Consider the following 25,291-nt stretch of genomic DNA (forward strand, 5'->3'; position numbering starts at 1 on the left):
ATGGTGGGGAGAGCTGTACCCATGCTGGAACTGGCTTGAGTCCACCACACTCTGTAGCCTCTTGCGTTCCTGCGCATTGGAGCTTCCATACCAGGCTGTGATGCAACCAGTCAGAAAGCTATACAGCGACAACATCACTCTCATTGAAACAGATAAGATCCTTACGGGAGTAAAGAACAAACTGCTGGAGGAACTTAGTGGGTCAGGCAGCATCTGTGGAGGGAAATGGACAAGGGAATCATCAATTTCTCTCCACAGATGCTGCCTGACCCCTTGAGTTCCTCCAGCAGTTCGTTTTCTTCTCCGGATTTCAGCATCTGCAGTCTCTTGTGCCACCGAGATTCCTACAGGGTCTGACAGTGCGCGTGAGAGGGTGATGCTTCCTGTGGCTGGGGTATCTGGAATCAGAGCTCACAGGTCAGAGATGACAAGGAAGTCCTTCGCCTCGACTGCAGTGATCTTTGGAATACTTTAACACCTGTTCATCCAAACTGGAGGCAGATAGATCTTTAACTATTATGGGGAACAGGGTGTGTACTGGGAAGTGGCACTGAGGTAAAAGATAAGCTGGGATCTTACAGAATAACAGAGCTGGGCCTGAATTGCCTACACCTGCTTCTGTTTCTTCTCCGAACAGATGTGACCCAGGTAAATTGGGATCAAAGTGTGGCAGGCAGGGCTACTGTGGAACAGTGAGAGGTCTTTAAAGTGGAGGTGTCGGAGTACATTCCCATCAAAGAGCAGGGGAGGAGTCAGAGCTCCCTGGGTGACCAAAAAAAGGAGTAAAAGAGCAGAAAAAAAGATCATCTGACAGGTGCCAGGCTGTTAACACAGTGAGGACCAGGGGAAGTACAGGAAGCTCTGAGGGGAAGTGAAAAGGTTAATGAGAAACAGCGAGAGAGCCCGAGGAAAGGCTGGCAGCAGCAAACGTAAAGCAGGATCTGAAAATAGTGCGCAGGGTTGTGGGCAAGAAAAGGATTGGGAGAGGATAGGTGTGCCCACTACTTCTTAGATGTTTTTCATATCCATCTTCATCAAGGAAGATGATGCTGGTGGCGTTTCAGCAAAGGAAAATGTAGTGTTGATTCAGGATAGGTTAAAAACTGATAAAGAGATGCTTGAAGGGCTAGCTGTACTTAAAGGGGATAAATCACTGGATCCAGTTCAGATGCATCCTGGATTGCTGAGGGGAGGGAATTGCAGAGACCCTGGCCATGATATTCAAACAGGATACCAAATGATATTCAAATGCTGCCAGTAGGAACAGGGCTGGTGCTGAAGACTAGAAAACTGCAAACAACAACCTTGTTCAAACAAAAAGGGTGTAGGGATAAAACTAGTAACTGTAGATCAGTCAGTTTAACCTCAGTGGTGGGAAAAGTTCTAGAAACAATAATCGAGGACAGAATGCACGGAGAAGCGTGGATTGGTTAGAGAAAATGACCATGGATTATTACAGATAAATAGTCTCTAACTAAATTGATAGTTCTTTTAATTAAGTAATGGACTGTCAATGAAGGAGATACAGTGGATGTGGTATACATCGACTTCAAAAGGGTGTTAACTGTGTGAATCTGCTAATGGAAAGGTAATTGGATTTGTCCTGCATTGTGCAGCATTGACAAGTAGATACCACTGGTGTTATATCGGGACAGCTTGCCTGGAAGCCTAACTAGCTGTGAAGCACAAGCTTTGATGCAAAACTATTGTGTCCCACTGCCATCTTTGTATCAATAGAATAATGATTTAAGACAGTCCCATCATGATGATTAAGTTCATTGAGACTCCACCTCCTGTTGGTTAAATGCCCACCACAATTTACAACTGGATGTGGCAAGGATACAGACTTTTGATTTAACCATTTGATTATTGAGATATCTACTACATACTGCTTTTGTTTATTGATTTGGCTTTAATCCTGTATTGTGTCTTCAACAGTTCATCAACTTACTCTTAGATATATTTGGTGTTATTCCTGGCTTGGGAGTCCTCAACTATTGGAGGCAGAGGGTAGTGACGGAAGAATGCTTTTCTGATTGAAAATCTGTGACCAGTGGTGAGCTGTAGGGCTCAATGCTGGGACCCTTGTTTGTGATATATATTAATGAATTGGATGTGAATGTAGGAGGTATGATTGGTAAAATTGCAAATGACTAAAGTTGGAGGTGCTGTGGGTTGTGAGGAAGGTTGTCCAAGGCTACAGCAGGATCTAGATCAGATGTAAAGTTGTGCAGAATGTTGGCAGGTGGAATTTAATCCCAAGTGCATGGTGATACATTTTGGGATGTCAAGTAGGGGGAGGACATATATAGTAAATGGTAGGATACTAAGGAATGCAGATGAACAGAGGGACCATGGAATTCAAGTCCATAGTTCCCTGAAAGTGGCAACACAGGTATATAAGGTGGTGAAGAAGGCATATGGCATGCTTGCCTTCAGAGGACAGGGTATAGAATATAAAAGTTGGGATGTTATGTTGCAACCTTGCAAAACACTGGTTGGACTGCACGTGTGCAATTCTGGTCACCACATGATAGGAACAATGTGACTGTGCTGGAGAGCGGCGATTCCCTAGGATGTCCAGGACGTTGCTTGAATTGGAGAACTTTAGTTATGGGGAGAGATTGGATAGGCTGGGCTTGTTTTTCCTGGAGCAAAGGAGGCGGTGGGGGGAAGGTGACCTGATGGAGGTATATAAAGTTATAAGATACATAGATGGATAGTTAGAATCTATTTCCCATAGTAAGGGTAACAAGAGATTTAAGGTAAGAGGAAGGAGGTTTAAAAGTGATCTTTTAAACACAGAGAATGGTTGATATCTGGAACTTGCTGCGAGAGAATGTGGCGTCAAATACAAGCACTCCATTTAAAGACATTTAGACAATGTATTGTGGAGGGTCGTGGCTGTCACGTGACAACACTGCCCCTACCTGGTCGGAAGACACATCACTATCAATCAAGGTTTGGCTCCGCCCCACCCATCAATGCACACCTGACCATTGGCCCCTTTAAGCACCTTTGTACATGGCCTCAGGCATTTGGCCTTTTTGAACTACCTGGGCTGGACACCCCAGCCCTCCAGCACTATTATAGAGTGCCACATGCATGGTTTGTTCTTTGTTTGCTCCGAGGAACCGTGGAACGATGCTGGAGAGACAGTTGGTAAGGTGTGCACTTCAACAGGGCTAGCAGCGTTCTAAGTTAGTATTCCCAGTTGCATAGAGCCATGCCTGCATTGAGTGGCAGGTAGCGTATTGTTTTTCCTTGATTGTCTGTACCGTTGTGCGCGCGCACGCGCATTTTACCCTTGTTGCGATTTTCCCACACTCACCATCACTGGTGTGCTTTTCCCATTACCTTTTCCCTGCGCTTCGTAAATAAATCATTTACCTCCAAGACTGCATTCAGAGTCCTTGCCCTTCAAGACCTAGAATCTGTTTCATAACAGACAGACACTTAAAAATGCAAGATATATGATACAGAATGGGCAAAAACATCTGCATGGACATGTTGGGCCAAAGCACCCGTTTCTTTGCTGTACAACTCTACTCAGGATCAGTAATAGTGGTACTGATTCAGCCTTCATGGACACTTAAGCTTCCCAGTCACACTGTTATTGCTTTCTTCCAAGTAATGTTCAATAGATTACTGATTCATCAGTTTGCTCCTTTTTGAACTGATGCAATGAGTTTCTCCCCCTCCCCCCCACATGTTGAACAGGAGTATACAAAGTTGACAGGGCTGAGTGTGCCTGTCTTTTTGTAAAAAAAATGCTTAGCTTGATACCAGCTGATAAGAAAATTAATTCCAGCTTTCAGAGTAACAATTTCACAGGGTATAAAAATTACCCATTGTTCAGATCCTGGTCCTGCATAGGCCAACCCTAGGCAAGGTCAGCAGATTTCCTTCTAAACAGGATTTTAGAAAACAAATTCCCCCCACCCCCCTGAAAACCCAGTAGTTACAGTCAGCATTAGTAGTGATTTTTATCTTTGCTTTATTTAATTTCAGCAGCTAACTAAATGCAGTTTTACTCTATTTATTTGGAATTATATACGCAGGCCTCTGAATTATTAGCCCAGTAATGTGGGGCAGCATACTGTTGAGAGTAGTTATTAATGACAAACTCAATTGAGTTATCTTTCACATCTCCATCTATTATTACTCTTATTCACAAGGATAGCTGAGCAGGTCAGGACAGTCATTACTGCCATTCATGGTTTAGCTTCAACTTTAAGAGGTGTAGTTTTTCCAAACTGGTGCTAAGAGCAGGAAATTGTTGCTAGATTTACACAGCAAGAAAATGGAGGCATCCCAGCAAGAGTGGAAAATTACCCTTCTCTAGAATGTTTATTTGCATCATTGATACAATCAAAAAGTCACATTGCTACTAAAGCACATCACCATATAGTTAAGAAAACATGAATGTTTGTTTTAAAAACATCACATTAATTCTGCTGTTCAAGCCTATAGAGAGGAGAGCCACAAGTTTTCAGCTAGATGAACAGCTTGTTCCATTTGAAGCACAGCTTTAGTCTGCAATCTCAAAATGGATAGTCCTTGTGCTTAACACACCTAAAAAATAAAGTTAGAGATTCCACTTTAAGAGCAAATAAAAGGCCACACCTGCCAAGTTACATGGTTTGACTATGAATTTGCTAAACTTTGCACTTCTAGCCATAAAGAAACTCTTGGTGCCACTCCCTTACCTCAGGGCTAGGCACTACTGAGAGCCAACACTAGGTCTGACACCTCCCAAACAGAAACTCCAGCCAACTGCTGTTTACACCACCTAATCCCCACCCCACACCAAATGTGGTTGGGAGGCCCAACTTCAGAAAGTCGCTACTCCTGACCCCCTCCTCCCTCCTCCCCCCCCCCCCCAAAAGAGGTAACAGGCCTCAGTCCTGGCTGCTGGGAAGCAGCAGCAGTACTTTAGAGAGAAGCCTGGAAGGCCAGTGAGGGGCAGAGGTGGAAGAGGCAAACAGATGTGGAGGGAGATGCAGTGGCTTGACTTCTCTGGGAGGTGGCGTCTACACTCAGTTATTTTGATTGAAAGCCAGGCCTCTATTTGATTCACTGCACACCCCACTGGCCACATCCCTACCCTTCCTCCAACAACATCCCCAAACACTTACCAAGGAAAAGCACTTTCTTTGTGCACTGTTCCAAATTATTGATATCCCATTGTATTTCAATACAATTAAAACCACAGTTAACTTTTATAATCTCACCAGTGCAATTTTTTGAAAGGGTTATGTTAAAATTGTTGGTAAATGTTACTGTCAGAATGCTAATGAACATGGCAGAATTTATTTTGCAGATTTCAGTCAAACTGCTCAGAGTTCTGCATTTCCTTTTTTTATATCACAATTCTGTACTGTTATATTTGGACATCTACTTTTCTAGTTATAATTAAATTTGAGTTGGAAGCATTTAAGGGACTGAAAGTTAGGACAATAAGGGTCTGAAAATCCTCTGCAATTCACTTATGGAGGGGCACTTGCTCTAATGTTGAGCTTTTACTTTCCCATACGTTCTATTGACTTGGGCAAACAATCTTCCTTTCAGCCATGCAGCCAAAAGCAAAGTGGCAGGGGAAAGGCAAGAATTGTGAACTGGATAAGTAAATGCATGTCATTATCAAAAGGAATGCACAAGGTACAATCAGAATCAAGAAAACTGCAGTTAAAATATTGAATTCAAAATACAAAACAGATCAGAAAGGCCATCAGTATACAAGATAATTTTTAGTATCAGAGGTTAAATGGTAATAATGAAAGCAGTTATGTTAAAGAGATACTTAATACTGGAATAGTCAGGCTTCAACCTTTTTGACAATGTAATTTGTACACATCAATTTAGTGCAAATTAATCTTCTGGCAAGAAGCTATTATCAAAGTGAAGGAGGAACAGGGCAACTGACAACAGCTCACTCATTTCCATCCTAAAGTGCAAATGTAGATCACTTGGAAAACAAGGCTGTGAATGTGTCTAAAGTTTCTCCCTACCAAGTTTTAGAACCTCAGTAGGAACACCCACTGCTCTAGAAGCCTCATTTCAGTTGACTTATGGCGTTCTCAACTTCCTGTTAAATCTGGGATGGAGACAAGACTGGACTGGACAATTAGGCTACAGGATGGGAGTCAAGGTCACCCAGGTCAATGAGAGCCTTGGTTCAGACATTCTTCAAAGTGTTCCTTCCAGCAGGTGGTGACTACCACTCTACCCATAAGGTCTCCTTCATCCTATCATCTCATTGGATGGGACATGGGGTTGGGCTGGAGATGGTCTGGATTTATTCATTCACAGGATACACTGCTGGCAATAATGACATTTAATGTCCTTCCCCCAAATGGACCAAGGAAGCCACATTGATCAGTCCAGAGTCACATGAACCCAAATGCCCTTCCCCCAAATGAACCAAGTGAGGTTTTAAGCTTGGCAGGTACTAAGAACTGAAAACAGAGGTCCCACAAAAGTATACAAAATATATACTGTGTACTGAAAGAATTGAGGATAAGGGAACACAAGTTAGTCAAGATTAAAGAAAAAAATCTCAAAGTATTTTAAGCAGAGGATAATCAGGGAAGAGTAGAGACAATAGCCAGGAGATATAGGTGAGGTTTTAAATGATTACTTCTCATCTGTATTCACTATGGAGAAGGGCATTGTAGTTAGAGAATGCAAGTGGGATTCAAGGTGCTAAATCCCTAGGGCTTGATGAAATGTACTCCAGGCTGCAATGGGATGGCAAGAGAAATTTTCAAATTTTCCTTGATTTGAGGGCAGCAAGAATAAGCCAGGTAATTACAGACTGGCAAGTTCAACATTGTGCTTCAGATATGTCATATCTTCCCAAAGCCATTCTTGCAGTGGCAACTTTGAGATCTAGCCAAGCAAAAAACAAATGCCCCAATACATCCACAACACTAGTTGGTAGTCCCAGCTTGGACAAAAGATGTGTATTTTGGGGACCAATTATCCAAGACTTAAGGCTTTATGATGTCTGGGACTTTATCAATGACCTTCCCTCTGTACAGTCAAAAGAGGGGCCAGTATTTAAATAGACCAACTACATTAAAAAGTATAGCTGCAAATACAAGTCAGAGACTGGAGAACCCCTAACAGGGAACTGACTCATTTTTCCACTATCTACAGGCTAAATTTTAGAGTGCAATAGAACACTTTGCTGGAATGAATGCAGCTCAGGTATACATTCATGATCAGCAGGGACAAATATCACTCCATTTAACTGACACCCAATTAACCATCAACTGCACATACCAATTGATGGAATATGCATTAATTACATACACTCAATATACCAAGATTTCTTTGCCAGCACCTTCCAAACAGGTGACTTCAGCAATTTAGATGGACCTGGACAATGGGCACATCCCCATTGTCTACAAACTCCCTTCCCAGTCTACTATCTTGCTCTGAAGAAACATTACTATTTCACTGAAGTATCAAAATCCTGCAACTACTTAAAAACAGCATTGGAGACTTGAACCACCTTTTCAGGGCAATTATGTATAAACAAATGGCAGCAACACCCCCATTCCATGAAAGAGGAGAGCTTAAAAGGATATTAAATTATGGAGAGAGTGCCAGATTACATCAATAACTGTTCAGTAAAAGGATCATTAAAGTTAAGGGCAGTTTCTCACAGTTTAGAATTCACAGCAGTGTCTGGGATTGTGTTTTGGCACCACCTGTTTATAGGATTAAAATAATGGTACCAGAACTAAACTGGATAAAAATAAAATTGCTGGAAGCACTCAACAGTTGAGGCAGCATTCTTTTGTTCGTGAAATATAGGTGTTGCAACAAATGCCAGCTTCTGTCCCTAAATGTCCTTGAAGGTGAACTCATTAAACCACACATCACATGATTAACATCATCTGATAGCAGGAGAATCACATTCATCCATTTCCATTCTTATTTGTCCAGTCATGACCAGAGTACAGGCAGAAACCTGTCATCTTCTTGCTCCCACGTAGAACATTGATTTCTACTTTTTAAACCCCATTTCCTCAGCCACATCAAAACAAAAAATCAGCAGCAGTTTCCACATTGATGATGCAGTTCTATTTCTCCACCATCTCAAACCTTCCATTGTTTGCCAAAATACAAGTACTGAATGAGTACAATTCTCCAGCTAATTACCTGCAAGAACAAAGTCACCATTTTTGGTTCCTGTCCAAATCCATTCCTAAACTTCCACCACCATGATTCTCACCAAAACAAGCACTGAACCAGCTTGTTCACAAACTTGGTATCATACTTGATCCCAAGGTTAGATTCAGCCAGCATATACACACCATAACTAACCTCTAAAACCCCACCCAAAGCCACTAGTGTCTCAGCTCATCTGCCTCAACCAGGCTCTAGTCACGTACAACCTTCACTAAAATCTGTTCCCATCATTACAACCTGCTTGAACTTGATTATCCAACATTCCACAGATCTTTCCCCAAGTTCCATTCACCTGCTACCCACATTTCATCAGCTGTCAGTGTCTTGCTAGGTGGTACTTCAAACCTATGACATGCATCTTGTTACAGAAGCCTCATTATAGTTGGAGTGAACATGGCAGGGTATCAAATTGGTAGAAGCTCTCAGAACAGGCTGATACCTGCTGGATTGGTGTTTATTTTCCAGAAGGTCATTATAACTTCATCTGGAAGAGTGGAGAGTATTCCAACACAATTCCAATTCATCACATGTAGCTAAAGAAATGGTTGAGGAAAGTAGAGGTCTGGTAACTCATGGCAGAACTTATTGCCCATTCAATTATTCAACTGTAATTTGCAGCATACTTACAACTGAAACAGTCAAAGCCATGCTACAACAGTTTAAATGACCCATTGTGTGCATCAGAATTTTGACATCCACAGGTCAGTGCTTTCCATGAGAACAGCAAGGTGTTGGTGAGAAGCAGCTTTTCAAAAAAGATGCACAGCAGTAAAAAAAAACTGGTGGAAAAGTTCTCTAATGAGGCCAGGAATAGTTGAGCACTAAAATAAAACAACTATGCAAGTAAAAATGAAATACCAAAAGGTATGCAAAGGCCAGTAAAGAGAAGACTCAAGATTCAGGAATATAGAAGAATTGTCAGGTAGGTTTTAAGGATTGATATTACCAGGCCAGCCTGGCACCAGCAGGGGACCCTCAGGGAAGTAATGCACTTTCCCTTATTACATATTCTTTCATTGGATGTGGCACCAGTGGAGAAATCAGGTCTTATTAACCATCCTTATTGGCCTTGAAAATACATAATTTCAGCAGGTAGATCAGAGTTGACCACATTGATCTGGGTCTGGATCCAGATAAGCCAAGCAGGGCACAACAGCACATTTCCTTCTTCCAAAGCCAAGTTAGATGGCTTGTCAATGATAAAATAGTGTATATGGTAATATTGGGAAAGTGATGCTCAACTTTCTTTACTTTGGCAGGATGGCTTGAATGAACACAAATGCACCACACATGCAGGCATTCACACAACTCACCAAGGCACTGCACAGCATCGCCAGTTTCTGTTGAAAGAGAAGATGGTGTTCATCTCCTCATCACTCAACTGAAAATCAAACACCTGTAACACAAACACATATTTAGAAAGTGAAATCAAATCAATGGATGTGTTGAAATGCCTTGTATGAGAGCAAGTGGAAAGGATTTTTTCATGAGCACTTAATTCAGAAACAGGAAGCTGGGATATAGCATAGAGCTGAAAAGTAACCACAGCACCTGAACTTCAAATACAAAGATCCCCAGGTAGCTCAAGATTACTATTATACATTTAAATCTTTTCTACCCCACCACCACCACCCCGCCCCACTCTGCAATTGGGACTAATACAGAAATTTTTAAGTAGGGGCTGGTGCAATGGCTCCCACTCTGGACTCCTCCCCATATCCCCTCACCAAATCTCACATACCTGGAAGTTTTCCTTAATTCGGTCAGGAGTGACAGATTTTGGAATTACAATTAGTCCTCTTTGAATCTGGAACCGGATTAACACCTGAAACAAAATCCCAAATGGTGAGAACCAATCCCCTGTTGTATAATATTACAATGACTATTTGGAGACTTGCTGCTAAGTGCAGGGCAAGTTCCCTTGCCTGATTTGTTAGAACCCCCCACCACCACCACCTACAATGTGATTTATATGCAGAAGTGAGATTCCAGATGGGGAAATGACTGTAGCAAATCCTGAAGATTTGTTCCATTAAAGGAATCTGGCCTGTCGCAAGAGGCTGCTGAGCTGCCACATTGGAGCTTTTTTTCCCCCCTTAATGAGAGGGTCTGTACACATGAACTCTGAAAATATGTCATCAGTCCCAAAATCCCTTTCAGATAGGAGGACACAATTTAACAGACATATCACGAACAACAAAGGCAGCGTTAACGTCACAATATATGGGAAGGTGCATTAACATCCCTCTGGCAAAAGGCAACTTTAGTCAAGGTCCTGAGCACATTGACAACTGATGGGACTGAGCCTACCTCTCTGGCCCAGAACACCAGAACTGCCAGCATAGCAGACAAGCTGGTAGCTTCCATAGAGGAATAGAAGTTACATGCCAAGTTAATAGGAAAGAATTGAAATCCATTCTTAAGATTTTTAAATGAATCATTCACACCAATAGTTTGGGTGCTGGAGGGAGGATTTAGTCTGTCAAACCACCTTGTTCTTTAGTGGACTGAGCAGAATGAGATATTTTGAATTATAGTATCTATAGATGAATCATAAGGAGCATTTTAAAAAAAAATCAAGGTATTTCCATTTTGTACCTTTGCAGGTTATATTATGAGCCAAGCACAAAGTAGCAGAGCAAATACAAAACAAAATACCTTACAAAGATTTGAAATAAGTAAGAAAATGATGTATGTAGGGTCCAACTATGGCTAGTGAACCCAAAACTAGAATCTGACACTGCTACACAGATTTGACAAGAGAAGCCCCTACTTGTGCCGAGGATTTCCTGTGGCGTTGTGCTATTTCCTGCAGCTTAGGATCCTCAAGGAGGTTGGGTTCACCTGGCTTTGCCCTGGAATCAATGAAAGGAAATGGAATTATTTGTGCAAGAGCTCCTAGGAATAAGAAATCTTAGCTGCACAATTTCAGTGTAGATTTTTTTTTAATGCTATAAAATGTGATTTCTTGCCAATCATGAGTTTAATTATTGTTTCATTCACTGACTGCAATACAGCTTTTTGATGAAGGTGCTTCATACTCATTTTGGTTCAGAGGTCCTCTTGTTCCCTTATCCATTGCGTTAATGGATGTACATCCAGCATAAATCATTATCTTGTAAACTAAATTCAGAATCCCCAATCTTTCTACAAGAACATAACAGTAGCAAGGCAAATGGTCCTTTAAGCCTGCTCCACCACTCACCGACAACCAGATTGTTATCAACTCCACTCTTCTGCATGATCCCCATAACCCCCAATTCTCCATTGTCCCAAAATTCATCCATCCTTAAAATAAATGTAATTACTTGCACTCACATCTGTGCTGGAGTTACTACTGAGCACGAGGAAAGAAAACTTTCCTGACGCACATGTTCCAGAAGGTGGCTGTCACAAAATCTGAGAACACTCAGAATATGGCCATCTGGAAGTTAGGAAGCACAAGTATCTTTGGCCACTCAAACTAATGTACAGTATTAGATAGATGGTGTGATAACACATTGAAAGAATACTTTATGCACAAGGGCTGAGAGAGGAAGGGATGGAAATAGGGGAAAAAATAGCAGAGTTGATGAAATAAGCTGTCAAAGGAAGTGCAATTCAAGATGTTTCTACAATGCCAACACAGTCATGGATGGCAAATTGTCTCCCTGGTGCCAGGATAAAAGACATCATGGAGAGTAGAGTATTCTTCAGGAGAGGGGAATAAGCCAGAAACATGATACATGCTGGTACAAGTGGCATGGAGACAGCAGATCCTACAATTGGATTTGTAGAAGCTTGGCATGGAGGCAGCTTGGGAAAAGTTAGAGGATCTCAAAGTCAGTAATCTTTAGATTACTCTCACCATCATGCACCAGTGAGCAAAGAAAGAAAAAGGTAGGTTAATGCATAGCTACTGACATGTTAGACTTAAAGAGGGAGAGTTTTTTGGAACAAGGTTTGCAGCTGTCAAGGCCGGGAGCAATGCTTTTGTACTTAATTAGATTAGGGTACATGTTCAGAAAAAAAGGAGGGGAAAAAAGTGATATTGCAGTACAGATTAAGGAAGTTCTTTTAGCATGGGAGAGAGGCAATCTTTGAGCAGTCAAGTACAGAATTTATTCAAGTAGGGTCAATGGAACAAGTCATCTATTTCTCATCTTATGTTCTTATGAAAATAACCAAAAGTGTTATCACATGATCGATGCATTCTATAAGCCACCAAATAGTGAAAGGGAGATAGAGGAACAAATCAAGGGAAATTAGAGCATTAAAAACTGCAGCATGGTAAAAATCAAGGATCAAATTACTCCAAATTTGATTAGAGTAATAAGGGCAAAGCAGGGGAACAATTTTTGCAAGAGATCAGTAATATTCTTCTTGATGTACATTTTGACCTAGCAAGGAGGGAGACATGGCTGGATCTGGAAATGAGGCTAGTCAGGTGGACACATGGGGAACAGTAATAATTATTAATCCAAACTTAATATAATTAAGAAAGGCAATGACCTCTCTGCTATGTGTTCTCAGGATACAGAGCTTTGCAGCGCAATGCTTCTTTGTGGAGAAATTTGCCGGTTTACATTGGAAATACATTACAAATCTAGATCAAGATTTACAACGGACAACATGTTCATAAATGTATTTTTTAAAAAATACATTATTCAACTATAATAGCAACTTCTCTTGTACTAAAATAGGACCAAGTTAATGAATTATGTCAGGTACCATGGTCTATCTGGAGATCCCAGTGGACTATAGGCGGTCACAACGATATTTTTAGAAATGCAATAGGAGACCAGATCTTCTTGAGTCAGATAAGGGTGGCACTCAATCTATTAAAGCAAACAAAACCAATAAGTAAAACCATCATTAACTTCAATGTTGGTGAGAGATTGTCACAGAAAAAGATAATGTATCACTAAATACCATCCAGAAAATAACAGTGAAGTTCTAGGATGCCAAAATTTAAGAATAATAAAAAAAATCAATGCATTACCTGGTTGACAGCTGGTTTGTGCTTCAAAGTTACTTTTAGGATACGCTCAATCTGCTCACGATTAAAATTGGACAATCCTATAGCTTTAGCCATTTTTAGGTCAACCAATTCTTCCATTGCCTGTGAAGGGAAAATTATGCTAATAATTAAGTCAGGTAAATATTAAGTTTTAGAACATGAAGGCTATCCAGAATAACACCACTTTAAGCAACTGAAGTCAATGGAGCAGTTTAACAGCAGGGGCTTTAAGGAAGAAACTTGGATACAGATAAATCTAGTAATGGTTAAGTTTACAAATTCTTCAGTTATATTTTAAGAGGAAAATAAGAGTGTAAAGCAAACTCACTTCCCAAGTGTCAACAAAACTTGTGTCGCTTGGTATTACCATCTTGTTCTCATCAAGAGGAAGATTCACTGTGCCTGACTAAAAAGAAATAGTTTACTTTAAGAACAAGAGCTAAAAAGATGACAAATTACTGAGAAAGGAGGTACACCTGTGGGTTAATGCATGTTGAAATTTGAGTTGTTTGCAAGCTCTTTTATTTGCTTTCATTTATATTTACACACAACATACTTCCTGTGCAAGACATCAAATTACATTCCCAGTACATATCCCTTGACATAACTCAGGTAAAGGCACACTGACTTGCAAGGGCAGGGATCCCATTTCTTCAGATATCCTTTAACAACATGCCACCTAATGTTGTCCTAGATGGTGTTCCACAGCTTTCCATTGTATCCAACACCTGTGTCATCCCAACACCTTTCTCTTTTAATACTTTCCCCCCCACCATTAGGTGTTACCCATCTCTTAATCTTCAGAGTGGCCATTATAAATCACCTTGTTGTTTAATAAACCCACACCTCAAGATCATCAGGTGGGAATCAAACTGGCAGCTCTAAATGGTTCAACAAAACTTAAATTCTGCCTTCAGTATATTGAGCTCCATTATAACCCAATAGCTAGGTACTCACGGTTTCAACAGCTCAGTTTTGCAAGTGTACCCAGAAGTTCCTAGCTCCCTGAAAGTGGCAATGCAAGTGGATAGGGTGGTAAAGACAGTGTACAGCATGGTAATCTTTCAATCAGGGCATTGTGCATAAAAGTTGGGAAATCATGTTGCAGTGTATGAAACATTGACCAGGCCACATTTGGAGTTTTGTGGGCATTTCTGGCTGCCACACTATAGGAAGGGCATGAAAGCTTGAGAGGGCACAGAACAGGTTCACCAGGATATTGCATGGATTGGAGCACAGTGGTTATAAAGGAGAAGTTAGACAAACCTGGATTGTTTTCCCTGGAGTGTCACTGAGGGTCCAGGCTGAGAAATGTATAAAATTATGAGAGGCATAGATATACTAGATAGACTTTTCCCTCAGGGTGGAAATATAAAATACAAGAAGAGGAGAGAGAGAGGGAAGGTTTAGAGATTTGAGAGGCAAATATTTTTGAAACAAAAACAGAGTGGTAGCCGCCTGGAACATGCTACCAGGGGAAGTGGTAGAAGCAGATATGATAGTAACATTTAAGAGGCATTTAGACAAACACATGAAATGGCAGGGAAGAGAGGAATACAGACCACATATGTTAGATTAGGGATTAATTTAGATTGGCATCATGGTTGGTGCAAACATGCTGGGCTGAAGGGCCAGTTCTTGTGCTGTACTGTTTCATGTTCCAGCAAGGCCCAGCTACTACCTAACAATTTGCCCATCAGCCATTTCTATGCAATTCTGTTGGCTCAGGTTTCTCACAAGCTATACTGAACAAGTTAAAATAACCAAGTATCTGACACCCACAACTAACACTCATTTTTGAGCAACCCACTGAATGTTTGGCTATCTGAAGGTGCAAGTAAGTTGACTCAAAAAGCAGTACAAATTAGAAAACCCTTTACCTTGAATCCCATAGGCCAGTGAATAAGGTACAGATCCACATAATCCAGTTTCAGGTCACGTAAGGTTTGAGAACAGGCATCCTTTACCATATCCTTTGCATGAAAGGTACACCACAGCTAACAGGAAAACAGAAACTACTCATTAGTCATTGATTTTGCAGCTATGCTGAAGTTAAATTATACTTTTGCCCTTCTCCCAAATACATATCCATTCCCAGATAGGCTAATTTTCTTTTAAAATTTGGAATTAGCCAAGTATTCCTTGCAAACAGTTGAAGAGTTGTCAAAGGGTCCAACATTTAATTGTAATATCAATTCCATCCTTTTCATCTCAAAATAGATGTACTATTTTGCTGCACTCCAAATCCAGTTTTAGGAAAAGAAACCCAGACATTCAAAACCCCTTTTACCTTGCTAACAATGAAAAGATCTTCACGCTTTACAGTTTTATCCATGATCTTCGCCTGAATAGCATCACCCACTTCTTTTTCATTTTCATATACAAATGCACAATCGATGTGACGATAACCAGCGTCAATGGCTTCTTTCACTGCCTGAGTCACTTTACCTGGTTCAGACTGAACACAAGTGCTTGTAAACAAAATATTCAAATGGAAAGGCAAAGCCAATATGGAACATAAATGTAAATAAGTGTCAATTGAAATTAAGCATTTCAAAACAGCAAAACTTTAAAAATGTTTAAAAATTCCAGCATCCTTTATTTTACACAGAATTGATTATCTGAGATCTACCAGAACAGATCAAAAACCAGGGTATATGATGAGTGACACCCGACACACAAAAGCCTTTCCTGCACCCACAAGTCACAATTCAGAGGCATAATGAAACCTCTCCACTTGTCTGAATTAGTACAGCTACAATTACACTCAGAAAGCTTGACAGCATCCATGACAGAGCAGTCCACTTGACTGCACCATTCTGGACATGGAGTCCCTCCACCAGAACAGAATTACAGACTATCCACAAAATACAGTTATTCACCTAGGCTACTCCGTCAACACCTCCCAAAAGCACAATCTTTATCACCAAGGAGAACAAGGGCAGCAGGCGATGAGAACACCACCAACTCCAAGTTCCTCTTGTACACCATCCTAATCTGGAAACATATCATTCCTTCATAGTCACTGGGTCTACACCCTGGAACTCTCTAGCCAAAAGAATTATTAATGTACCTCACCAGAACGACTGCAGTGTCTCAAGATGGTGGATGAGCACCATTGCCATCAAAGGCAATAAGTTGCTTTGCTAGTGATACCCACATTCCATAAAATGAATAAAAACCCAAGGACACTGGTTACAGCAAAGACTACAGGTTCACAGAATCATAAAAAGTACAGCACAATACAGGCCCTTCAGCCCACAATATTGTACCTTTAAACCTCACCAAAGACTATCTAACCCCTTCCCTACCACATATCCCTCTTAAATTCCTCCATATGCTTATCTAGCAATCTCTTGAATTTGACCAATGTACCTGCCTCCACCACCGCCCCAGGCAGCGCATTCCATGCCCCAACCACACTCTGGGTAAAAAACCTCCCTCTGATATCGCCTTTGAACTTCCCACCCATTACTTTAAAGCCATGCCCTCTTGTATTGAGCATTAGTGCCCTGGGAAAGAGGTGCTAGCTCTCCACTCTATCTATTCCTCTTAATATTTTGTATACCTCTATCATGTCTCCTCTCATCCTCCTCTTCCTCTCCAAAGAGTAACACCCTAGCTCCTTTAGTCTCCCCTCATAATCCATACTCTCTAAACCAGGCAGCATCCTGGTAAATCTCCTCTACACCCTTTCCAACACATCTTTCCTATAATGAAGTGACCAGAACTGGACAGTACTCCAAATGTGGTCTAACCAGAGTTTTGTAAAGCTGCATCATTATTTCACAGCTCAAACTCAATCCCACAACTTATGAAAGCTAACATCCCATAAGCTTTCTTAACTACCCCATCCACCTGTGAGGCAACTTTCAGGGATCTGTGGATATGAACCCCCAGATCCCTCTGCTCCTCCACACTACCTAGAATCCTGCCATTAATTTTGTACTCTGCCTTGGAGTTTATCCTTCCAAAGTGTACCACCTCACACTTCTCTGGATTGAACTCCATCTGCCACTTTTCAGCCCAGCTCTGCATCCTATCAATGTCCCCCTGCAATCTGTCAGTCCTCCATACTATCCACTACACCACCAACCTTTGTCATCTGCAAATTTGCCAGCTCACCCTTCTACCCCCTCATCCAAGTCATTAATAAAAATCACAAAAAGTAGAGGTCCCAGAACAGATCCTTGTGGGACACTGCTAGTCACAGCCCTCCAATCTGAATGCACTCCCTCCACCACAACCCTCTGCTTTCTACAGGCAAGCCAATTCTGAATGCACAAGGCCAAGTCTCCCTGGATACCATGCCCTCTGACCTTCTGAAGCAGCCTACCATATGGAACCTTGTCGAATGCCTTACTAAAATCCACGTACACCACATCTACTGCATTACCCTCAATCTGCCTGGTCATCTCCTCAAAGAACCCTATCAGGCTTGAGACATGATCTGCCCTTCACAAAGCCATGCTGGCTGTCCCTGATCAGACCATGATTCTCTAAATGCCCATAGATCCTATCTCTAAGAATCTTTTCCAACAGCTTGCCCAGCACAGACATAAGGCTCACTGGTCTATAATTCCCTGGACTATCCCTACTTCCTTTTTTGAATAAGGGGACAACATTTTCAATCCTCCGGTACCGTTCCCGTGGACAAGGACTCAAAGATCCTAGTCAACGGTTCAGCAATCTCCTCCCTCTCCTCTTATCAGGCCCTGGGGACTTATCTGTCCTAATATTTTCTAACAGCTCCAACGCATCCTCTTGATATCTACATTAACCTTACCAACATTGTCCTCAGCGTCATCAAGGCCCCTCTCCTTGGTGAATACTGAAGGGGAGTATTCATTGAGGACCTCACCCACTTCCACAGCTTCCAGCCACATCTTCCCACCTTTGTCTCTAATCAGTCCTACCTTCTCTCATCAGCAGTACTGCAAATGTGCCCTGCCTTGAGCCAAATGGCTTCAGTACAGGCACAATACTGATAGTTGCCAACCAAAAGCATTACCTAAGTAGAGTTCACTGACAATGCTATCAAGCGCTATTCTACAAGAAACAGCAGCAGTAGGCAAAATGGCCCTCAAGCCTATGCCACAATTTATAAAGACAATGACTCCATGGCTGACCTGATATTAACTTGAACTCCACTTTGCCATCCAATCCCCAAAACCCTTGATTCCACCAGACCCCAGAAATCTGCATTTCTCAGCCTTAAATGTATCCAATAACTTGGCCTTCACTGCTCTCTGGAATGCAGAATTCCAAAGATTCATGATCCTCAGATGAGATTCCTCCTCACCGTCATTCTAAATGCTGGCCATGTTTATTCTGAAACATTGCTCCCACTCACTCTAAATTTTCCCATAAAAGGAAACATCCTCTCAGTATCTAACCTCTTAACCTCCTTAGAATAAGATCACCTCCGAGTATAGACCCAAACTGCGTAATCATTCCTCACAAGACAAATCCTTCATTCCAGGAATCGACTTGCTTACCAATACTTTTGCACCATCAGGTCCACCAGTTTCAGAACTAATTTACAATCTTGGTCCTAATACAGGGGAAAAAAAACAAATTCCAAGAGATAATACATAGATGCAACTGACCAAATGCAACATCAAGGAGTCCAAATAAAATTGCATCAGTGGGAATGAAGGAGTGAACTCTTCAATCTCTAATCATACCTGGAAGAAGCTGGTTCTGATTGTTGGAGGCCAATCATTTCAACTCCAGGACATCTTCAGCTGCCTCAATGACATTCTCTTCATAAGGTCAGAAGTGAAGATGTTCGTTAATAATTCCTCAGCTAATGAAGTGGTCCATGCCCACATCCACCAAGACCTAAACAGCACTGGGTGATAAATGGCAAATAAGATTTGTACCATACAAGAGTCTGACTACCTCTCCATGAATTCAACTGCAATACCATTACTGCATTCCCCCCTCAACATGCTGAGCATCAGCAGGGTCCAGAAACTTGTCTGGACCAGCCATAGCAACACTTTAGTTCCATGAAATGTCACTACCTTGGCAACCTCTGGCATCAGTTATCTATTGTGGCTGGAGAAGATTAGCTCAGAGGTTGGGCACCCTATGATTAGCAAGTGACCACCTGACTCCCCAACACCTTTTTAGTAACTGAAGTCCAATTCAAATGTGTGATATTATTGGCCTGGATGAATGCAGCTGTAGCAATATTCATTAAATGGGTATAAAGGAGTAGATGAAGACCCTGAGCCTGCTCCACCATCTAAATATCTAGTTTTCCCATCCAATCCCCATCTCTCTCAAAATCAAGAACTTATTGACCTTATCGTTTCAACAACTGTGCAGCCACAGCTCTCCAGGGCAGAAATTTTTTTTTATTAAAAAGTCAATCCTTAAGTGAAGAATTTTCATCTGACTCCAGTCCTAAACATCCAATCCTTTATCTTGAGACTATGGTCCTAAGTTTTAACCATTCCAGCCATAGGAAGCATTTCCTCAAAAATCAACCTTGACAAGCTCCTTCAGAATCTGTTTATTTGAAATCACTTGGCATTTCCTGAGATTAGAAAAATTCCACTCTATTTCCTCATAGAGCAGCCTTCTCAACCCAGGAAATCTAGTGAGCCTTTGTTGCACTGCTTCCAGGCTAAATATACAATTCTGAGATAACCAGGCAAAAACCATAAAATAATTTCATTGTGGTTTCACCAAAACCTTTACAATTATAGCACCAATATGCTATCCAGCTTTTCCAATTTAATTGCTTGCTATACTGGACGAGGGCCTGTGTCTCACAAAACTGCAGCGCTTTTAAAAAATTGGCCATTCTGCGATGAGTGAACAACTCCCTCAAAATCCTCACATTAAAATAATTCTGCCACATTCTTGCCTACCCATCTGTATCCTTTTGTAAACTGTGTTATTCCTCACTTCCTCATAGGCTTTACATCAGCACACTTGCATACATTAATGATTAAGATAAAGGATCAATTGTAATGTAGACAGTAAATAACTGAGGATCAATTACTGATCCTTGCAGCTGCTCACAAGTTACTTTTTGTCACTGTTAGAATTTCTCCTTAGCTCTACTCTAGAGTGTTAACCAAATCTCTAACCATGTTAATACATTTTCCTCATCTTGGATAACACCTTTTACCTGGCGCCTTATCAAAAAATTCCTGGAAATTTAAATACATTTACTGAAAATACTACAATCTGTTTAACACAATTTCCCTTTCATATAACACAAGGACTCTACCTAATCAGTGATTCAAGCACCTTTTAATCAGCTCATTCAAATGGAAGTGAATATTCAAGATGCTCCACACCATCCAGGACAATGGCCCCCTCAAAGAACATCACATCCACCACCAAAGCCATTCATTCTCTCCTCCACCGCTCCACCATGTCTTGAAATTTCATCATCTACAATTAGAGCAATTCATTATGGCTTCAACTACAGTGGCATTGCTGGGAACCCACTGCGTTTAACCTGCAGCTTCTGATAATTTATTTAAAGTACAAGTGCCTATAACTTGGTCCCAGCCCCTGTATCCCAATTTGCTTTGGTGCTTATGTGCACACACCAGTCCAAACCTACAATCTACTTCTCATGCAGATCTGCTCTCTACCCTGCCTCGATGCAGACAGTGATTTCATTCTCTCCTGTACGAATGTCCACTTCCACCTCAACTTTGAAGGCTCGTCTTTCTATAAACTCATAAGCACTACTCTCAGATGCCTGCCATTGTTGAGTGACCAAACATGCATTCTTCTGTGTACAGCTCTGTTAGTAGCTCTAACACCTTTTGTCCCATTTCAAGAGTATTTGTCACCACTTGCACATTCCTCTCTGCACATTCACACTTCTTGCATGCACAGGCTCAATTCTTCCTTCCAGCATAAATTGGTTCCATAATTATTTGTACCTTCATTTTCCCACACCCACTTTCCCATCCACATCTTTCACCTGCCTCTTCAATTCATTCATTTGTGCATTTGTCTTGTAATGTGTCTAACAAACAATCCTCCCTCCATACAGTACCTAAGGAAACTTATGGAATAGAAAGCCATTCCAATCTTGCTTATGCCCATAGACAAAGATCCACCCATCTAAATTCCATATTCCAGCAACTGATCAGTTTTAATGTAGCAAGTCTCTCCCACTACCATCTGTTCAGCCAGTGTTACACATCACTACCACCCTCTAGGTTAAAAAATTCAAATCCCCTCTCATCCTTTTAAGTTTTAAACCACTTCCTCCATTATCCCTTTCCTCATTCATCCTCTCCACACCTGCAAGCTCATGCTACCCATGCATGCAAGCAATAGGTGTAGGCCATTCAGCAATATCATGGTTTCTGCCCCAAACAGCAATTTCCTGCCGTACCCCCATATCCCTTTAGTATCCAGAAATCTTTCAATCTGTTTTAAATGCTATCAAGAACTTTAACAGCCCATCAGCTTAAGGTGGACCCTTTTATTACTATCATCACAAAAGAAATCAGAAAATACTGGACAAACTCATCAGATCAGGCAGCATTTGTAGACAGTTCTGACAAAGGGTTGCAGACCCAAAGCATTAACCATTTCACTTTCCACAGATGCTGCTGGATCTGCGGAGTTTTTCCAGCATTTTCTGTTTGTTTCAGATTTCTAGCATGTGCTTTATTTTCCTTTTATTGCTTTTCTGTCTGTTAACCTACTCAATCCATGCTAGTACTTTAGCCCCCCCAACATGCTCCAACTTTGTTTGCCACCTTATGTGGGACCTTATCAAAAAACCTGAAAAATCAAATACACCACATTTGCTAGTTCCCCTCATCTACTTTAGCAGATGCATCCTCAAAAGAAATCCAATACATCATTCAAGCACTATTTTCATTTTATGAACCCACTGTTCACTGCTCAAATCATTGATGGCTGTAATTCTTATGGTTTTCAGTGTTTTCCCTACTACTGACAACCCTTCACATTGTCAATATGCACATCTTGTTTGCATACACCCATTCACACCCACTGTAGATTTATTCCATCCTCAGTGCTTCCCTTCTATCCATGCAATCTCTTCCTGCCTTGCATTTGCTCCTTGTTCAATGCATACCCTTCCACAGCTCTGAGAAAGTTGCTCCTACTCCATCTACCTCAATGAGAAAGAATGTTATTAAGCTGTTTGAAAAACTGATAGAGGTTCCAGTAATGCCAGCATACAGGCTCCAAGGGTTCAACTATCACTTACCTGTCTTAAGCCCAAGAATTATCACTGGGCAAGCTGTGTGAGGTGGCAGCCAGCAGTCACAAGAAGGATCTGTGGTATTTTGAAGGGAGAAATGTGGGGTCTGTATTTGGCAGTATTGCAGACTTGATCAGGCAACCAACAGACAGCATGAAAACTAGTAATTGGATTACTAGGCAAAGTGGCATTTGGAGTTCTGAAAGATTTATCCTTTGCTATTTCCCTTATATAATGCTGAACTGATCACATCTAACTCTTTCCACATACTGCTTACATGCCTGATGTTATATAGTGAATTTCTTCCAACTGTTCATCGAAATGGCTGCAATGAAAATAAATGCTGAAAATTCTCAGGTCAGACTGCATCCATGAAGAGAAAGTTAGTGTCAGGCTTACTGTCGTTCTGTTAACTACGTTGGTCTCTTCATAGAAGCAGAAGATGTTAGAACCCATTTCAGATTTCTAAAAATCAAAACTAATATGCTGTTATGCAAGTAGTACTGGTCAATCGTTCACCCCCTCCCTGGTTATCCAGAATACTATTCAAAGCAAACACATGGCTTAAATCCTACATCCCAAAATTATCAAGACTACTTCCACCTCTTGCAATATCACAGCCAACACCAACATTGGTAGGAGAATCCACATCTACGGTAGCGCCACACTAAGTTTTGGTAGCTAACCTTCTCCATAAATGCCTATTTAAAATGCTATGTCTGGCCAACTGAACTCAATATCAGAATTTCCTGTCAAAGTGATAGTGCACAGTAAAAAAAAGTATCTTTTTTTTGAATAGACTAGATCCATAATTAAACACTCCTGGCCATCAGAAACTGGTCATACATTAGCAATGCAGCACATCTACTTGCTGGCTTAGAAATTCTTGTGCACCCGTGCTGAATAAACATAGCAACAGAATGCCAACAGTTATTTTGCTGTGGGGATCCTCCTACTGCAGCAACTAAGTAGGCATTATACACCTAATGTGTTGTTTAGATAGACAAGGGGGCTGCCATCAACTGCAATCAAGTGACAAGGGGCACAGGTTGGCAATAGAGAATTCAGCAGATTGAGGTACCAGGACAAAGAAAAAGAAAGTTGGGTAAAAAGACTTACCCAAAAGGGATTCTGATCCAGCAGTGCTCAGGAAAACAGTGGTCCCAAAAGTGACCACCATTTTGGTCATTAACGAGAAAATTTATTTCAGGTTTCCCCACTATGTTCTAAAAGGAGCATTGCATAGAAAATATCTCCCAGGCAGCCCTGGCACAAGTTGTTTAGACTGCAGTTGGATTGGAAATACCTATTTTCAGAGTTTTTTTTGGGGGGGGGGGGAAGGTGCCATAAATGGAAAGGAAAATAACTAAAAAAAATCATTTAATAACAAAGGGGCAGCAATCGCCTAAAAAGTCAACGGCTTCCTATACCTATTTGTATTTACTCCAATCACCCCCCCCCCCACCAGATGCTTACATTCAAGTGCTGATAGAACAAAGATAAAAAGCTCAATTTTGTATGGGCACATTTGCCTAATTGTGAAAATCCTCGGTACAGAAAATTCCAGGCTCATGCCCTTCGTTTGCAAAGCATCGTGTCACTACTTCTACAACTTCCCTCGAGGCTTAAACATAGGCACCCATACCTTCCCAACATTTGAATCCCATCAATGAAAGCTAAATGACTCACACCCCGCAAACCCTTGCCCCAAACTTTTTTTTTGTTCTGTTTCTCAACACTTATTGTCTGCTGGGTGCAGCGCAGTGGGTGGGGAAGAAGGGGGCATTTGCCATGGTTTAAAACGTGCGCATCGGACGCAGGACGTTTCTTCAGACAACGGCGAAGGAGAACGTGACAATCTGAAGCTTCAGAACAAAGATATTACACACACAACTATGGAATTGCTCTCCTTTCAAGGCGGTTTCTTTTCCAAAGGCGGGGTATATCCCCACCCAGCCCAGAGGCGCACATCCGTGGGAGCAGCAGCACCCTTCCCTCCCCGAGCCTCACTGCATGGCCCCCCTCCACCCACCCCAGTAGCGCGCGCGCCCGTCAGCCTCGAGCGCGCGCCCGAGAGAACCGCTATCCCAGCCCGGCGCGTGCCCGATACGCGCGCAGCCCCCCCCCCCACCTCGCATGCGTCAACCCCTCATTCTCCCCCCCCCACCACCACCGCTGAAGTGCGCGCCCCCCCCACCTCGCATGCGTCAACCCCTCATTTTCTCCCCCCCCCCCCACCACCACCGCTGAAGTGCGCGCCCCCCCCCCACCCCTTCATCTCAGCTCTCGGTGGACAACAGGAGCCAACTCCCGCCCCCCCCGCGGGTCACACACTCGGGCCTCGGACCCCGTCGAGAGGCGGGCAGCACGCCGGCCCCTTGCAGCCCACTGAGCAGCGCACGAAGCCGCAGTGAGGTTTAAACATCTGCCGGAGCCCCTCCATCGAGCGGTCGACGGTAGCAACAGAGGCGGCGGCGGCCTCACTCACTTTCCAGGTCCCCAGCCCGAGAACGGGCATGTGAGCTCCGGTGTTGAGGACAAGAGTCGGGACCGGCATGGTAGACGATGGCAGAAAGTTCTAGCAACTGCGTTGCCGGCACCTCGGTTTAAATGGAACGCACAACTCGCGCCCCCCCCCCCCGAAGCCATCCCCTCCTCTGATTGGCTCGCAGGCGCTGTCGCTCAAAGCAATCCCCACCCCCTCTGCTCCTTCTTCCCCCGCCTCTGACGCCCAACCTTGCTCTGATTGGCCCACAGGCGCCGTCGCTCAAATCGGCTCGCTGCACGCCCCTCCCCCCTGTTCCTTCCCCCGCCCAAACCCCCCGCCGCCAACACGGTGAATATGAAGGAAGGGAGAGGCTGCAAAC

At 42.3% G+C, this 25,291-nt stretch overlaps 1 protein-coding gene across 3 annotated transcripts; it reads right to left on the minus strand.

Moving 5' to 3' along the window:
- Window positions 1-4,324: 4,324 nt before the first annotated feature.
- On the minus strand, window positions 4,325-25,053 carry LOC127578279 (aldo-keto reductase family 1 member B1-like). 3 transcript variants are annotated; one of them, XM_052030097.1, is made up of 12 exons: window positions 24,913-25,052; window positions 18,889-19,055; window positions 18,700-18,755; window positions 15,492-15,659; window positions 15,082-15,198; window positions 13,530-13,607; window positions 13,184-13,303; window positions 12,913-13,019; window positions 10,976-11,057; window positions 9,944-10,027; window positions 9,516-9,598; window positions 4,325-4,575 (listed from the first exon to the last, which is right to left on the minus strand). In XM_052030097.1, the coding sequence occupies exons 4-12, from the start codon at window positions 15,534-15,536 to the stop codon at window positions 4,545-4,547; spliced, it is 747 nt and encodes a 248-aa protein (XP_051886057.1). In that variant the 5' UTR covers window positions 15,537-15,659; window positions 18,700-18,755; window positions 18,889-19,055; window positions 24,913-25,052; the 3' UTR covers window positions 4,325-4,544. The 3 variants fall into 3 exon arrangements, with proteins under 3 accessions (XP_051886057.1, XP_051886056.1, XP_051886055.1); XM_052030096.1 differs by lacking the exon at window positions 18,700-18,755; XM_052030095.1 differs by lacking the exons at window positions 18,700-18,755; window positions 18,889-19,055 and having other exon boundaries at window positions 24,913-25,053.
- Window positions 25,054-25,291: the final 238 nt, after the last annotated feature.

The sequence above is a fragment of the Pristis pectinata genome, chromosome 15 (assembly GCF_009764475.1).
Source record: "Pristis pectinata isolate sPriPec2 chromosome 15, sPriPec2.1.pri, whole genome shotgun sequence".
Classification (NCBI taxonomy): Eukaryota; Metazoa; Chordata; class Chondrichthyes; order Rhinopristiformes; family Pristidae; genus Pristis; species Pristis pectinata.